The following is an 18,840-nucleotide window of genomic DNA, read 5'->3' on the forward strand; positions in this document are numbered from 1 at the left end:
TGACAAATTAGTTTTTCCTCATGAATGACTGAACCCTGACCCATGAGGTCTGATGGCCCAAGTACAAAGAGTAAGAATATTCCACCGACATGCAGTTTCTTGACACTGTAGGGAAAACAATTGCAATGTCACATTGTCTGAATCAAATAATATCCATGAAGATGAGGTTTAAGCGGAAGCACAGACAATTGCAGCTCAGGCTGCACTGCCTGATTTGTTGTGTTTTAGTTTTGAGAAATGAAACTTTAAACACAGGCTTATCTCAGGATGGAGCAAACAGCAGGCCACTGTATCTTTCACTCAGAGAGTGCCTGAGTGTGGCTCCGGTCTGAGGGCAAACATGGTGATGATTCTCAGCAATGGCTCCTTACCCACTGTTGTGGGCAGAAACTAAATCCTAAAAGAAGAAAATCTGGAGGCAAATATGCAGACAGCAAAGAAGCAAAAGAAACTACTGTGCACTGGGCACAGTGCTTTTAGATGTGTGCAGCTTCCAAAGAGAGCTGGGTCCTGCACTGCACAGCCCCTCCTGGAAGCCCACCTGTGACGTGGCTTATGCTACCACATGCTATTTCTTGGGCATTTTTAGCAGAGAGAGTTGAGTCACAGACACTGATGGGTCGAAATACCGGAGAAAGGACTTATGACACTGATATTAAATGCCGGAGGCTGCAGGACATTTTATACTAAGGGTAATTTTAGCAGGAATCCCTTTACAGATTCAATGGAACCTTCAGTTAGAAGATCAGTACCCACGGTGCATGGCCACCAACACAGAAGTGTCACTGCGTCACTCTTAGGAGGCAGAAGACAGACAACATACTGACAGGTCCACTCACTGCAGAGATTTATTTACCAAAGCAACTTTCTCCCAGTTACTGATCACAAACACAAAATCTAGGAAGATCCAATTCTGAGCCCTTTTTTGCAGAAGCAAAGTTCACGTTTTCCCCCCAATGTATCCATATAAATTTTCTCATTAATAAGAACATTATTAACTTCTTAAAGTACAAAGGTATTTAATAAAAATTTACCAGTATATATGTGCTTTGATTAATTATTTACTACTAATAATAAGACATTTATTTTACTTGCTGTATTGTGTTAGAATTTTTATGATCACAGTTATTTTCACGTTGGCTTATGTGTTTAATTTTAGAGCTGAGAAGATAAACATCGTAAGAGATGTTAAATATCAAAATTTAAATTAGGAGTAAATTTTGTACTAAAACTGAAAGTCAAAATAAAACCATCTAGTATTTCCTTTGGAAGTAAGGATTATCTATATACTTTATAAAATAAGTGTTAAGTAAGCATCAAATCAGTTATTCAGACTTCTTTGGATTCACTTAAAGTGAGAAAAAAAATTTACAGGGGCATATTTATAGTAACATGAAGTTATAGGTTTAAAGAGATCATAGTATGGGATAAATATTCCAGACATCAAGTTCATGATGTACACAGTGTGCACACTGATGTGTTATCACATTTTCTTATACATTATAGGGTCCAGCTTGTCTTGTACTGAAACCTGATGTTTGGCAGTGAGACAATATAGCTACAGTTAATTGTACTAATGTACATCTGGCTCACTCCTGATACATTGAAGTGGCCAGCTTAGTCCAAATGATAGCTGTCAGGTAGAAATGCTCAGCAAACTCATCACACAGGTGAGATGATGGGGTAAATTAGCTTCTTTACAGCACTTTGCCTTTGCCAAACAGTGATATCTAATAAAATTCAAATTAGAGATTGTGTTCAACTTTATATTTTATTTTAATTTGGGAGGGGATATATCAGCTTAAAATTATTGCCAGGAAGTCCATTGAGATAATAAGAGCACACAACCACTTTTCCCTCTGTGATACCCCCAGTTTATATTTTAAGACATAGCTCATATTGAGTTATGGCTTATTAAATTTTCTAGATAAATGTGGATTAATGGCCCTTTATTCAGCAGTTCCAGGGCTTGCTTTAACCATTCATGCTGTGAATCATACTTGTTTATAAAATGAAATCTGTACTCAAAATGCTTTTTACTTGAGAAATTGTAGGTGAGGAAGAAAAGAAATTTACTTTGTTATTCCAACATCTATATTCACAGACACTGAAAGTGGCCTTTTCTTTGGGGGGTTTCTTTGGGAACGGTCTGACTGTTCATGCACAGCACGGTGTGTCTGGTTGGCATTGCGTATAGTCAAACACAACTGACGGGAATGAGAGAAGCTACTGCATGTGTCCCTTCTGCTTTTGCTGCCTGCATCAGGAGTAAGGTCCACACAGAGCTCTAGAAAGAGCAAGGCTTCCCTGCAGCCCAGACTGCAGCTCTGTTCTCTGCATTTCCACCTTCACTGCTGGCCCCTGATAGGATAAACCCTTCTGCAGGCATTTGAATGGAGTATGCATCCCCATTATAGCTCCTGAAGTGAAAGTCCAACCTCTTGCAGAAGCATCTGCCATGGAGACAGCAAAGCAGACAGAAATCCCCACAGCGGTTTGGAGCGCCTGCCAGTTAGCAAAAGACTTGGCAGTCTTCCAGATTCGGATATCTCACGTTTCAGTCCATGTGGGGAGAAAGCAAGCTTGCTTCACTGAGCTCAAAATTTAAAGTGTGGAGGTGACTGGAGTTTCTGACATGAGACTTGTTTAAAACCATCAGAACAAGGGGCCTTGAGTGGGTTTCTCCAGCATGCAAGGCGTCCCCTTCTGCATAATTCCCAGTGCCAGTGCACACAGACCTGAGAACTGTGATGCTGATGCTTCTCAGGGTGTTTGCAAGTGGAGAGAGAGAGACAAGGCCTTTCCTATGTGTCTTTTCCCACACGGGCCATCCACTTGAGGGGATACATCCTCCTTATCAGGGCAAGATGCTTTCTTCTATAACAGGTTGAAATGAGTAAAAGAATGAATGCATTTGCTCATGAAAAATTCCCTGACTTCTTCATTCAGAGTACATAAGGTGTCTTTTACATCACTCTTAGATTTTACTTAAGAGGAGTTAATGCTGTGTGAATTATTTGCAAATAATGCATGATGACCCCGAAATATGTAGCGGTATCTCTTATACAGACAAATAAAAGCAAAATATATTAATGTGTTATTGCATAAGCCCGTAGGATAATTCTAGGTGAACATAGACTATTTGGAAATTTGGTTTAATATATAACAAAACTTCAGTGATCCTGTAAATCATAAAAATTCTGAAATATTGTGCCACCGTACTCTACTACACAATACCTATAAGCAGATTTAATAATTAAATTGTATGTTTCCGTGATACATAAGACTACAAAACTGCTATTATTCTTTAAAGTTAGCTTTTAGGAAAGACTGAGGTACAGATTTCCAAATGAAGCAGAATCTAAAAAAAACTGTCAACGCTTCATTTTAGTCATGTTTACCCTTAATGCACAATACAGGAAACACTTCAGATGTTTGGAAATTTGTTATTACTTATAGATTAAGGCTTTTTTGTAAAATTACTTTATTTATTTACATTCCAGTTACTGCCCCAACTCCTGGTCCTCCCTCCCACAGTCCCTCATCCCACTACTCTTCCCCCTTGCCTCCCATGGGGTGCCTTTTCTTCTTTACCAGACCTCCCCTTTCCTAGGGCCTAATGTCTCTTGAGGATTAAGCTCATCTTCTTCCTCTGAGGTCAGACCAAGCAGTCCTTTCTATATATATTCAGGGGCATTGGACTGGCCTGTTCCTGGTTGGTGACTCAGTCTCTGGTTGTTCTCTGGGGTATGGGTTAGTTGAGACCTCTGGTCTTTCCATGGGGTTGCTCTCCCTTTCAGATTCTTCATTCCTTTCCCCAATTCAATAATAGGGGTCCTGGACTTCAGTCTAATGGTTGGGTGTAAGTGTCTGCATCTGCAGCAGTCAGCTGCTGGTAGGGACAAAGGACAGCCATACCAGGCTCCCATCTGTAAGCACATTATAGCATCAGTAATAGTTTCAGGCTCCACCCTGTCCTTGCTTTCAGTCTCTTCTCCATATTTGTCCCTGAAGTTCTCTTGACAGGAACAATTCTCGCTCAAAATTTTTTTACTGTGGGTTAGACCCAATCCCTCCACTTCAGGCCCTATCTATCTAGTAGAGGTGGACTCTGAGTGCCCTCTCCCCAGTGTTGGGCACTTTGGCTAAGGTCACTCTTATTGAGTCCTCCCAGCATCTCACCTCCTGGAACTCTGGTACTTTCTAGAGGGTGCTTCCACCTTCCACCCCCAAGGCTGGTTATTTCCATTCATTCTCCTGGCTCTCTGGGCTTCTTCCTACCCTCTGTCCCATGGATAGGTAGGATTAACACAGTGGAAGTGGCCATCTTACCAAAAGCATTCTACAAAGTCAATGCAATTCTCCATCAAAATTCTAACACAATTCTTCAAAGACATAGTAAAAGCAATTCTCAAATTCATATGGAAAAACAAAAACCCCAGGAGAGCCAAAACAATTTTCAACAATAAAAGAACTTCACAGGAAAATCATCATCCCTAACCTCAAACTGTACTACATAGCAATAGTGATAATAACCAATGGTAGACAGGGATAGACAGGTTGATCAATAAAATAGAATTGAAGACCCAGAGGTAAACACACACACCTATGGACACTCGATCTTTGACAAAGAAGCCAAGACCATCCAGTAGAAAAATAGAAAACATCTTCAATAATAGTGCTGGTTTAACTGGCAATCTGTATGTAAGAGAATGAAAATAGATCCATGTTTTTCACTTTGCACAAAGCTCAAGTCTAAGTGGATTGAGAATCTCAACAAAAAAAGATACACTGAATCTAATAGAAGAGAAAGATTATGGCTTTCAATTCTTTGCCCATTTATACTTAAAAGATAATCACAAATAATAACTTGAATAAAATATATACAATATAGATTTTCTTCTTTCACAACACAAGAAATCAATGTTATTTGTGTTAGTAATTTTTCCTTATACTATAGGAAAGCAAATACATCACTAATGTGGTATAATTTCCATGAACAGTAAGTGTGCAGATTCCATCAATAATAGTGACTGCATATGCTGTATTAATGATACTTATATCCATCACAGATTTCAATATGCATGCATTCTACAAGTTATTCCTTTGCACTATAACTATTTTCCTTATTGTGAATGGTCATAATGGTAATGTTTGGCCATACCTAAATACCTCAAAGACTTGTGAGGTCAGACTTTAAAAAAATGCATAATTTACTTAGAAAAATACTGCCACCTAATAATGCTTGAGAAAGTTACCAGGAGAATTGTATGGGGTTTTGTAAATTTTGACATGCCTTTGAAAATTCTCTGGTGCATTTAGACTTTGTGGTACAAACACATTGAGATATTTATGGGGCAGGCATTCTGCACAGTGAAGAGAGCAATGTGGCTAACTAGTACACCCTTCCAGTACACAGTCATTCTCAAGTAGCTTAGATTGGAAGTGGAGGGTATTATTCCTTCCTCCTTTTCTCTTGGTAATCAACACATTGTGAGGAAACTGACCTGTCTTTACAGAACTGATCAACCTTCCTCCATGATATCATATGATAGGAAACCTCAACATGATGAAGTTGTTCTTCTGAAGCCATGAGATTTTTTTTCTTAGTAGAATTTTAGACAGTGATAGGAACATATTAAGCTAATTTTTAATAAGTTCCCCTATCCCCACCTTCAGGATTTGATTCCCACGTGGGCAGTACTTTCAGCAGAATCTGTTAAGAGTTGCTACACTAGTGGGAACAGCGAGGGTGTCATACCCAGCCAGCCCACAGCTTCCCATCTTAGCATCAGCTACAAGGAAAATTGAGCTCAGAGGTGCCAAGCATTCCTCAGCCTGGATTTGTAAGATTAACAGCTGAGGCAAAGTGGAATATGTCAAGCTTGTGTTTTGTACATTTTTCAATATCCAGGTGTTTGTCAACATGAATATGAAAAACAGTGACTGACTGGTAATGTAAGCCTCTGAGTTGTATTTGGTGTGTCATTAACACAGCTTTTGCTGACGAGGGTATTTTTAGGGCTTCTTTCTCCCAACAAATCCTGGTGTGTAGTTTAGCAGGTTTTCTTTTAAAAAGAATAAAAAGGACAGCTTTTCTAGAAAGACACACTATAATTAATAAAAATAAATGTTTGGTCTAAAACATTTTACTTGGGTTATTTGTCTATTTTTCAAAGGGATCCTGAGACATTAAGCAATGAGGTTTTGGTCAGAGAATAGGTGTCACTTCCTCTTGCTACTGCCCTTTGCATTCACACTTGGTCAGAGAATAGGTGTCAGCTCCATACTACTCCAACATCCTCACATTGCCTGTCCCTTCCTTTGCATGCATATCCCTGCAGAATGAACCATAATTGTCGGAAGTGCCACATCTATGTCACTGTGGCTCATGGTTCATTTGTTCAGGCCGCAAGCCGTCTGTCTCTTTCTCTCAGCATCTGTGAAGCAAAGTAGCACCTGGCTTACCCATCTGATGATGCAAATTGTCTGGAACATTCCATACAGCATCTCTTGGTTTGGAGAGCTCCTCAAGTCAAACAGTACTGCTGTGACTTACTTCAGATCCTTCAGTATGTGATCAGCTTAGACAAATGGTTCTCAGCCTGAGTCCTGACCCCTTCTGGGGTTGCATATCAGATAATTTACATTGTAGTTCATAACAGTAGCAAAACTACAGTTATGAAGTACCAACAAAATAATTTTATGGTTGGGGCCACCAAAACATAGAAACTATATTTAAAGGCATAGTATTAGGAAGGTTGAGAACCACTGGCTTAGTCCTTCCCCTGCTGTCTCCCCCATGTCTGTCCATCATTTCACACCTCTCTCAATTTGGTCAGGTAAACCGCAGGTCCAATGAGGATTCTGGGATAAGTGGTGGGTGATATAGTCAGTGCCTACTTTAAGTAACTTAGTGATGACAACAGTAAAATATGGAACTTGTAAAAGAGAATGCTAACAGAAGCGTCATTCTGTGACATAAATACCTGAGGCAGGTGCTCCTGGCTGGCTGAGAACAGCCACAGAGGAACCATCAGTACAGCAGGCAGGGTCAGAAACCCCTCAATACCCAGGACTCTCAGAGACCACTGGGAACCATGGCTCTCTTTAGAGAAACAGGAGGTCTTGACTTGACCTGATTTAAGTGTTAGAGTTTTCCCTATCTTTTAGGCAGAAGAAATCTGACTGCAGGTGTCATGGGCAGGAACACACAATCAGAATATTTCCCACTTCCTTTTCTGGGACTTTGCTATGTAATTTGTATTATAAGTTCCACACAGATCAGATTTTATGGAGATTTTTACTTGGAGACTCCAGGAGTCATAAAACAAAAGGTTTTGCTTACTAAAGGTCAGAAGAATAAGTTTTTAACATAGTCTCTCACAAGGTTTTCACTCTCACCCTACCATACCTGGTTTGCTTTCATTCCTTAGTGAGCTTTTAACACATCAGCTAACTCCATACCTTGTAAAGAAAAATGCTTTCATGGAAGACAACACAGGGAAGAATGACCAGAAAAACCAAGCACTGTCCTTATTCTCAAAGACTCCATATACTAAATATAATGAAACACATACACAAGTATGAACATGGCCTATTTAACACATTTTGTGCAGTCATAGCTTTAACCCTAAAGCTATATACATTCATTGCCCATATCCTGCCACTTTAGAAACCCCCATAACATACCTAAGGCTGATTATCAGTCTATTTGTAAAATTCCACATACAGTAGTTTTTGTTGCTTCAGTTCCGGTTGTTGTGATGGAGAAGAAAAGTGTTGAAATGCAAGGAACTGATCACAAGTCATATTTTTGTCTGATTCTTATTTTCCTGAAGAACATGTGTCTTGCAGAGTATTGCTTTGGAGCCAGTGACAGTTATGGACTGTTGTTCTCTCAGCCAAGGACACAACAGAACAGAAAATATTTCTGTTTTCTTGGCAAAGGTCAGTCTGTTTCTCCATGGTGGCCTCTGCTACACCAGAACAACAGATACAGTTTAGGGCTGGAGGTGCCAGCTACTCTGGAGAGTCTTCTTGACCTCAGAGACAAGCAAGACTTTGTAAGTCTCTAGAGAAAGGGAGCAGCCTAGCAGAGTCACCAAATCAAACTTCCATGGCAAAATACCCATTCATAATTAATTTTCTGCTTCCTTTAGAATAAACAGGTTAAGCAATCGGTCACATTCGGTAAATAAGAAATTACTCGCAGTAACATCTGCAACATTCTAATCATCTTTCCACTTCTGAAACCATCTTGAAGAGTCTTTGATCTACATGGCATCATCAGATATGGATTAGAAAAAAAGCCCTGATTGCCAATGCAATTCTGCCACCCACCCACCCACCAATGGAGAGTTCTGGAGAAGTTATTTAACCTACAGGTCTTGATTTGTTTTCTAGTGATAAAAGAGTAGCCAGCCTTAGCCTCCAGGGCTATGTTAAGCACCCTACTATGTGAATACCCTTAATGCAGAGGTCACACAAGGATCACTGAAGGATCCACATACTAAATCTAGAAAGTTCAACAAGATATCAGCATGGATGCGATCTTGTTTAATGAGAAAACCGTCCCCTCTATTTTCATCCTGTATATTAAGAATCAATAACATAATGCAATTGTTGAATTATAGCAATAAGGAGGTTTTATTTTCTTCATTGAATACATAAGGAAAAGCGTTTCAATTAAAAATGACCTTTACAACCCCTACTGCTTTGGATTCTGTAGATGGGGAAGCTGACTGCAAATTGGATTCTTCCGGAACCTTGTTCCTTGTCCACCCCCTGATTAGTTTCATAAACGTGGCAGTGGCTGCCAGTGGCCTTCATCTTGCAATTTTGTAGCAATCTCAGATTCCCTGTTCAGTCCCCCAAGGCATTCTGTGGAAAGGCTGTCAGACTTTTCAGATGTAGGAGTTCTCCTTCTCAAGGCATTTTGTGTACTCATTTAAGAAAACCAGCCTTTAATTTGTAACAGATCCTTTTCTTTTCTTCAAAATGAAACGCTGAATGTTAGGCCTCAGCAAAAATCACTGGCATGTAACGCAGCCCTTCTGCTTCTGCCTCATCCTGCTGCCTTCTACTGATCATAGGACTGTGTTTCTGAACCTTGTTCTAGAATCTGACTTTGGATCTGGCTTCAGGTCTCACCTTATGACATACTAACTGTCACCAAGCCTGCTGTCCTCCATTGTCTCCATCATCCTGCCGTTCATGTCTCCTTCACCGCACATCTTGCTCATTTCTGGCTCGGCCCATCACTCTCTCACCTGAAGACCCGCAGAATGGCATCTGTGGTACCATGACTTCACACGCCTCTGAACTTCTCAGATAACTCATCTTCCAGGGCGTCTCACCATATCCAGCCTTGGCACCCTCTCTGGGCCTGAGAACTGTGCGTTTTCCGTGCACCTGTGTCTGATATCATTGATTCATCCTTTCCCTTATACACTTACAAGAGACTCCTTGTCTGTCTTTGTCACTAACAGCACCTTCTAGAGAACAAGGATCATGCATGACCCCAGCCATAAACAGGGGTGTGGTAACAGTTTGTTAATAATGAATGTCTCATAGGAAAAGAATAAACCTAGTAGATAATTTATTGAAAAGACAACACATCTTTGTCACTAAAGGTCTAAGGCCAGCCTTATACTGATGGCAGCTGTGTTTTGGTAAAAGTAGCTTATCCCTTGTACACTGAAGGCCTACATTCATTTTTAAAAGGCTGATACTTGTCAGGTTTTCTTAGGATTATTAGCTACGTGGTACTCTTATGTTTGGTATAACTGCTACATTTCATTCAGAGATAGGTCAGCTCAAAGATGACTCTCTCAGACCTCTAGTACTTCCTAAAGTGTCAAAAATGTGACTCCATGTAGAAAGGTATGATGTGGCCTTTACAGTAACCATTATATAGACAGAGAGAATGTGAAGAGAGTTTGGCAGACATGCAGAGCAAACATGCTGTTATTAATTTACTTTCTGATTAACAGTCTTTCATTCATTCTTTCCCTTCTCTCTCCTTTTTTCCCTCCCTCCCTCCCTCCTTCCCTCCCTTGATGTCTAGGTGTTACTTGGAAGATGGAGCATCAAAGGGTGCCTGGCTCAACAGGTCAAGTATCATCTTTGCTGGAGGTGATAAGTGGTCAGTGGACCCTCGAGTTTCCATCTCTACATTGAACAAAAGAGACTACAGCCTCCAGATACAGAATGTCGATGTGACAGATGATGGCCCATACACCTGTTCTGTGCAGACCCAACACACCCCAAGGACGATGCAGGTTCACCTCACTGTGCAAGGTGAGTGTTTTCCGGCGAGCTCCCTAGGAGGGAAGACCTTGAAGTCAAATACTGAGATAGTTAAAGACCCGTGTTCCAGAAGGGCTGCCTTGTGGAATCTCTGCGTGAAATATTTAACACTGGTATTGAGTTGACTTAGAAGCAGCTACCAATATTCAAGAATGTGTTGTCATTATCCCATGAATTATCTTCTAGGTTCCATTAAAGGGTAATGATGATTTAAATCCAGGAATCCCCACTTACAAGAACAGGCAACGACCATTAACACCACATTATGATTTTTGTATATGATATATTTCATATCTTCCCTTGAGTCATCTCTGAAATAAATCTTGGAAGATCCATAATTGATACATTAAAATAAGTACTTAAAAACCCAGAGCAGATACATTGAAAAGTAAAAGGGTTCTGAATTGTGAGTGGTAACTCTAAAAGCCGCCTCCCCGACCTTCCTGCACATTTTCTCTCCACTCACATTTGAGTGAAAATGCAAAGCATAACCTTCTAGAATAACTCACTTAAAGTATAAATACCGAGTAACTGTAATGCTCTCCACAGTGCCTTATGTCCGACTGAGCTTCGGTACATAACCACGCTAGACAACTAATCATCTGTAAAACATTGTTGTCCCACTTTTATACTTAGCGGTAAGAGCCCCAGGTTCTGCCAAATGCAAGTATTCTTCAAGAAAATGTATGATTTTAATCCGGGGAGGGTAAAAAGTGCATAAAATGTATAATTTATATAAAATACTTGTCCTATGAATGTATGTGCTGTCTTCACGAAAATGTTTTGTTTTCTGGATCTCAAGACAATGCTGTGGTAATCATTAGTAAGACTAGTAACAAAATGGATGATGGCATGACCCACCCCAGGACTAGGTTCCTGGTGAAACTGAATGGGAGACTAGGTTGCCACCTTCAAGATTCTCCCTTTGTAAGTCAAGGCTGGATCTGAATTTGGTTTATGAGTTAATGCCTCAATACAGTAACCATCTATATCCTTTGCAAATGCCCTCTATTCCCTCATATACCATAAGAACCTTGATGCAAACAAAACTTCAATTGCAGTTAAATATTTCAGACATAATAAAATTAAACTTCTCAATTCTACAGTTTTCTTTAAGGAAAGAGTTTATAATGAAAACCAAATCACTAGGTTGTACATTGTTGCCTTCTGCTGTGATATGTGGTCTTTCAAGTCAGGTTTTCACAAGATTCTACCTGGTTTTGTGAGATGGATGTCTGAGGCATGTGGTCAGGTTTTTAGCAATTGCTTTAGCACTGACCTATATCTACAGCCCAAAGTCCATCTTTTCATGGAGATGCTACAAGCAATCTAGAGGGTAGGGTCTGGTCTCCTTCAAAGTGAATACAAAATTGCAAAGCACATTAGAAAGAGTGCTTGTCTAATCTCTCCTCTTCTTTGCCTTTCTATCAGAATCTCCAGGGGGAAAAATGTATGGCAGGCTCCTTTGTATTCTGAGAGAAAATATTTGGTTGACAATGTATGAATCAGTCATGATGTGACATTGGTTTGTCCTTTGCCACCTGTAGGTTTCCATGCTATATTACTCAACACACCTCAATGTATCCCGAATTCATTCACTCTTCCCTGTGTCACATCCACGTGCTTAAACTGGACAATAGGATGCATGCCCTTTCTAAGCACCTATTTATATCCACTGGTGTTTAATTTCAACTTTTTACTGCAGAGGCTGTATTACACTGTTATGCAGGTTTAAAGAGATTGCATGTCTTCTCAGATAGTGCTAGTTTCTCAAGGTCATTTAATGTTCATAAACCTTTGAGAAGTGAAGAATGTGCTTGCTGAAAGCTTGCTTCTATGTTTTGTTCCTTTAGAAATAGAAAAATCCACGCAACTGTTTTGAAGGTATGTCATAAGATCAAATTAAAAGCTAATAATTTTACAGTATTTATGAACATAATTACTTATTATAAATTGATTGGCATGTGGGACATTTTCCAATTACATTAATAATGCTCGTGGAATACATTAATAGGCTTGTCAGTCAACTCAAGAACTAAATAAGTGTCATAAAATGTTAATCCTACTTAAGTTACGTTTCTTCTCAATGAGCAAAAATAAGTGGATGTGCATAGACACTTCGACTTATCTGGATAATTTAGAAGAATATGCTCTTTGCCAAGTGATTTGTCAATCCTTTACTCACCAAGATAAACTGAGAAACTGAAGTAAGAATGCATGCATTGTGTCTGTCATGAGTCTGTGACACATCTGGCACCAAAGCTTCTTCTCAATGGGTAACATTGTAGTTAGGGGACTTGGATTTTTAACACCTTATTTTTGAAAGTAGATTAACAAAGGGAATCTTGTACACACCAGGCATCACAGAGAGGACTTTGTTGGTGCGATTTTGATACCTTTAAATTATTTATTTAAACAATTTTATGAAGAGAAGAATGACAAATCAGAATATCTAAATTCTAACTCTGGAATTTGCCCCACCAAGGTGGATAATTGTCTTACTACTAATTTCTAAATTGAAAAAAAAAAAACTACTCAAGTCCTTGAGTTAAACTCAGGAAATTAAAAGCAAATGTACTATGCCATAGTTTATAGTAACGTAGAAAAATTAGCAAATAAGTTCAATAAGGAGTTAATATTTATTGTTTATCTAAAATATAATGCTGATAAATTGAAATTTCTAATCTTGTGGAGTTTCTAACTATGTGGAACAATGCTAGTTAAGAATAAAATTTGTAGAGATGAAAGATTGGCTTCAAGTCAGAGGTCCCAGTATTAACACTGGATGATGGCTTTTTGTTCCCAAAAGAGTCTATGAGGAGAAATAACAGGAAGGTAAGGACCAACAAAGAAAATGGGAGGACTCGGAAACCCTATAATATACCCAACCCATTTATGGGACTTGAACCCCTTAGGCCTCCCTTATACTGGAGGAATAAAGCTAGTCCTTCCCCTCTCTTCTTGTCATGTATTTCAGTTCTTTGTGCAAAGGAATCAACATAGCAATATTCAGTGTGATCACTTCTCTCCCCATGACAATGTGTCTGAAAGAACAACTCATATTGGCTCAGGGTTGCAGAAGTTTCATTTCATCATGGTAGGGATGATGTGATGCTTCAAGGCAACCTACATCATAGCATAGAAACAAAATAGGGGTCAGATAAATAAAGATTCACCCCCTTAGGATATACTGGAAGACATACTTCCTTCAATCGGATACTACCTTCCATGCTCACAAATCCGCAGTAGTGCAATTGCTTTTATCAAGCAATTTATTAGGTCAGTACCCTTCTGAGATCATCTTTCCAGGAAGCAGGTTCAGAAATGCATCCACTTCAATGTGCAGACTACTCTGGACATGGTCAATCTAATTAAGTAGACAATGAGATGAAGTATTATAAGTCTGTTCTGTCAACTTGAGACTCAAACACCTCACTTTCAAATCACTCCTTGTGTCCCGATCCTGAATCACATTGATCTACCTGTGAGGCAAAGACCACACAGTACAAATTTAAGGATCCCAAAGTCCGAATAGTCCCAACATTTTCTAATGGCTTAAAATTTGGAGTCTGTGGTACCTAGTTTTATTGTCAACATTTCATAAGTCATAGTACAAAGAAATGAACCTCAATTGAGAAAATGCCTCTAGAAGATCAGTCTGTAAGTAAGACTCTAGGACATTTTATTAATTAACAATTAATGAGTGAGGGCACAGCCCATTGTTGTGGAGATACATTTAAGCTGGTGGTTGGAGATTCTATAAGAAATCAAGTTGACCAAGCCATGATAAGCAATCCAGTAAACAGAATTCCCTTGTGACTTCTGCATCAGTTTCTTCCTCCAGGTTCCTGCCCTGTTTGAGTGCCTGCCCTGACTTCTTCCAATGATAAATTGTGATGTGGAACTATGAGCAAAATAACCCCTTCTCCCCAACTTGCTTTAGGTCATGGTATTTCAACATAGCAATAATAACTCTAATTAAGACAGAATCCAAAGTCTTCTGTGATACTTAAGAAAAATTCTTAGACACGAATCCCTATAAAATATAATGCAATTGTATGCCTGTCACAGAGTGGGTATTTCCATTTCGAATGGGATTGGCAGGAGAACATAGCAAAGGGTTAGTTCAAAGTTAGATTTGAACCCATCAGAGCAAAAACTAGGCCCTTTACTTTTATGTCTAGTATCTGATGTGCATATGGTGTCATAATTTAAGCCCAAGTTGTTATGGAGAGCTCTTAATCAGAGTCATTGAGTTGGAGAACATGTGGCTTCCCTTCTAACTATGCACTTGTGTCCTTTGGAAGATATTGCATTTCCAGTGGCTTTAACTTTCTGAAGTCACCATAGCCATTGATGGTTAATCTTGCTTTTATATGCATATATGTATATATATATATATATATATATATATATATATATAATGCCATCTAAATGGGCATAAGCCATGTAATACAGAGGTTAGGTTCCAAGGTCTTGTTCTTGAATCTGTGTGAAAGCCTCCATGACCCCTACAGCTCTAGCGTCTTTCATATCTGCATTGCCAACATCATGGAGTCAGTCAAAAGGGTTGCCAGTGTGAACATCACCCTAGCCCTAATTGTTTTAAGGCTTCATCAGTTTCTGAATACCTGGGTGTTGAACCTAGAACACTCATTGAAAAGCAACCCCTTGTCAAAAAGGCACTCCAGACAAATTTTATACTTCAAGGGAAAGACCATCAGATGAGCTGACTACTTTGCAATCTGTGGCCTGTAAAAGACAAGGTTTGGGGAGGTCTTGTACTCCCTAGAAAAGGACACATGTTGTTCTTGGTAGAACTGATCCCTTTGTCAGCCACTGACCCTTGTCTACAGATTCCAACCACCCATTTTCTGAGCACAATGCTTGTCCTTCATGTTGTGACTGCATTTTGAACCCAATGGTTTACTTGGTTAAAAGGAGAGAGCAGTTACTACACCAAGTCCTAAATCATATTCAAATTTCTATTTTCTGGAGTTCTATATTTAAATTCAATCTCATTTAAAAATCTTAGGACATAAAAAACATTAGACAGATTCTGTCCCCACTGTAATATGAACTTTTTATTTATTTCCTAATGTTTTCACTACTGTCCTAAGCCCCATCAGAACAAACTTACTTTTAAAGTCTTTGACCTGTGAGTGAGTGTTTATAGAAGTCAGAACGTTAAATCCCATTAAACTGGAATTACAGGGAGTTGTGAGCTGTCCCATGTGTGCTAGGAACAATATTTAGGTCCTCTGCAGGTGCATGGAATCTCCTAGCCACTGGGCTAGCTCTCTATCCCCATCAGCACAAATCTTCACTTCCCTCAGTACTACCCGCAGTTTGTGTCCTGAGTCTCCCAGAACTGCCAATTATCTCTACCTCTAGCATTTCAGGATTTATTTAGTCTATTTCTCCAGACTCTTCTAAATCTCTCTTGCAAATCCGTCTATACAGCTTTTTAAACCCAGCAATGATCCAACTATTGGAATCAGGTTTGCACATTTGTTACTCATCTCTCTAACAAAAAAAAAAAAAAAAAAAAAAAAAAAAAACCCTTGGGAGGATTACCTGAGTATTTAGTTTCAAAAGTTGATCAGTGTGTCACTGTATTGGTTCCTGAATAGAGCAAAAACATTTTGTATCATGGACTTCAAGAAACAGAGGGAAGGAATCAAAATGGGGTCCATGTATGAAGTATCTTACTAGGACATACCCAGTGAAACATATTTATCAAGTAAGCCTACCTCCTAAATCTCACCATCTTGTAAGAATGGCATAATGCTATAAATCACCAATGAATTGAACCATTCATCAATTTAGAGCCCTCATGATCTAATCGTCTCTAAAAATGGCCTCACAATTGCATACATTGCCCAGATACATGCTCCACTAGCTACCTAGGTATTTGTCGATCCAACCAAACTGCCCTATAAGATTAACAAGCACTTCTTTCAGGGAGATTTGCTCTATGTGTCTTCTTGGAAGCACATAACTCTATGTCACAGTGACATAACACATTTGTAATGGCTTCTCTGGCTTCTTGTAATGCAGTTGGCAGACAGTACTCGGGAGTGAGCACTTTTGAAGACAGCTTCCAATTCAGAGTCATCTGGGACTGCTTAGTAAGCCCAGGAGTCAGTTGCTAGTTTAAGGCAGTGGGTACAATACATTTTGCTTGCAGCACACTATGGGATAAGCAACCTGGCAGTATGAGCTCAGAGTTCCTTCTGAAGCAGCTGGCTGCTGCCCAGTGCATACAGCAGCTATATTTCCTGCTCTGCAGTTCAGTTTGTGACCTCCTTTTTGTTCCAAGGATAAGGTGCAACAGTCTACCCTATTAGGTATCACTGGACTCTGCCTCCTTTCAGAGATTTCTATACAGGGATCTATAAACTATAGCAATGCTGATCATTGCTTGGCTGAGACATGTTTTGAAAATGCCTTTGTAAAGTGGACAGACAGAAAATTCAAACACCATGTTTTATTAACACTTTTATTATGGAAGGGATTTTAAGTGGCTTATGAAGAAGTATTTATTCTTCTAAAACAAACAGAAGAAACAGGAGCCAAGATAAAGAAAGTGAGAGTGAGGTGTAGTCAGAGGTGAGCCTACATTGTAAAATTCTGTGTGGTTTAAAACTGTCTTTTTAGAGATTCGTAAAATATTCACCCCTAAGAATTTTAGCAGTCAGTACAGGGGAAAACAAGATCAGTTATTCATTTCACGGTCCGCAAGGTTAAACTCTTTCTTGGTTCCCTGATCCTGTTACTCAGAAAGAGAGAAGCATATCAGACACTCTTCTAGAACCATCCTGAAGTAAGGACAATCTAAACAGTAAATGACATAGGAAATACAGGTCTGTCCCCCAAATTGTTCACTGCAGGAAATATAAAATATATTCAATAAGATGATTTTTACTAACAAATATGTATCACGTGGTGGTGGTCTTAATGTAGAAATAAGTTTTAGAGCCTAATGCTCCTGGGTATATCTGGTCGCTCATTTTTGTGAATAGTGAAAACTTGCTTGTACACACAGAAGTAGCCGTGCACAGGTTCTAAGTTGGGCAGAAAAACAGTTAATTATTTCATAACTTTGCTGAATGCTATTTTCTTACTCACAAATCATTTCCCTTTAAGCAATGTAACTTCATGGCATTACGGACAGTTCAAGTTGGAATTCCATAGTAGGTTCTTAGACTCATGACAAAGGCAGTGGGTACAAGTGAACACAGGGACAGGTCTGCCATGCACCTTGGTATTTGTACATCCTTTTCTCTGGGTCAGTAACTGTAGGTGGGTTCCGCGCTTGCCCATGCCTTCTGCCTATAAAGTGCTTACTGCATCATCTCTACAGATTAGTTAAATGATAAAATAATGGAGTTTAATATGACTGTTCCCCTCCCCAGGTACGTTGACTCCTCTGACATATCTACTACCTGAACTACTTGGGGCTATAGCATTGCAGTTTTGTCTGATACCCAAACAGCTCAGGACAATAATGCCTAACTTATAAATCTTAGGGTGAAAATGTCCTCTAGGATATTTGTGAACTGAGCAGAAACATCTTCTCAAAGCCCTCACATTTCTCCTTGGGTTCATAGTCTGCAGCTATGGAGAAGAAGCATTTTTAGACAATGACATGATGGATAACTACTAAAATCTAAAGTGTTCTGTTGGCATTTGTAGCTTTCCCTTTACACCACCCACTCTGTGAGAATAACTAAGCTTTAAGGCAAGATGTCCAGACCAGCTTCTAAAAAACTTTCTCCTCTGGTTGCATGCACCTACCATAGGTTTCTGGTTAAATAGAACAACTCACAAAGCATTAATAAAACCATCTTTAGTAAAATCATTTATTTAACCATTGGTTTCATCCACAACATGATTTTGAAAAGTATTGTTTCTTTTACATTTTTGAAAGTAGGATTATTAGGCATTAGTTTTCTATAAGTAAAATTTTAAAAATTGAAGGAAAGGATTAGTAACAATAGCTGAAACTTTTCTTTCATAACATTTTTCCTCTGAAAATGCAGTGACCATATATTCCTATTTACAGATTAGTTTATGAAAGTTTAAAACTAACAAAAGTTCTCTTACAAAAGCTTTGTTAAAAATTTATAATATACTGATCACTATACACAAGGGGCGTGCACGTGTTGGGTTACTTCCTGTAAGCCTAGCTTCTTGAGCAGAGGGCCACTTCCCGTCTGTAGTCAGGTAAATGAATGTGGAGGTTGAGAAAACTATGCATAGTGTTTTGAATGTTCAATGACCAAAAATTAGTTGTAAAACAAATCACACAGTGAATCCAAGGTATTTGTCAGTGCCTACCTGTGCTGTACCATGAGGCTTTGGGGCAGCTTCTGTTATGAGCATATAACCGTGCACTGTGCACCACATTGGATGTCCACATGCTGCTCAGACAAATACTACTGAATGTGAGATTTCCCACCCCCGTCCTTCAGAGGCCATGTTAATTAATGTGTCTTTGGACTGAACTGTGTGAGAACTTATTTT

At 39.2% G+C, this 18,840-nt stretch overlaps 1 protein-coding gene across 1 annotated transcript in view; it reads left to right on the plus strand.

Moving 5' to 3' along the window:
* NEGR1 (neuronal growth regulator 1) overlaps positions 1–18,840 on the plus strand; it is a gene marked incomplete at both ends in the record, with an annotated part of 710,996 nt that overhangs the window by 270,934 nt on the left and 421,222 nt on the right. The window contains one exon of the mRNA XM_080916349.1: positions 10,070–10,302. Coding sequence (XP_080772475.1) covers positions 10,070–10,302 — 233 coding nt within the window. The remainder of the gene's footprint in view (positions 1–10,069; positions 10,303–18,840) is intronic.

Source organism: Micromys minutus (assembly GCF_963924665.1).
Source record: "Micromys minutus genome assembly, chromosome: 4".
Classification (NCBI taxonomy): domain Eukaryota; kingdom Metazoa; phylum Chordata; class Mammalia; order Rodentia; family Muridae; genus Micromys; species Micromys minutus.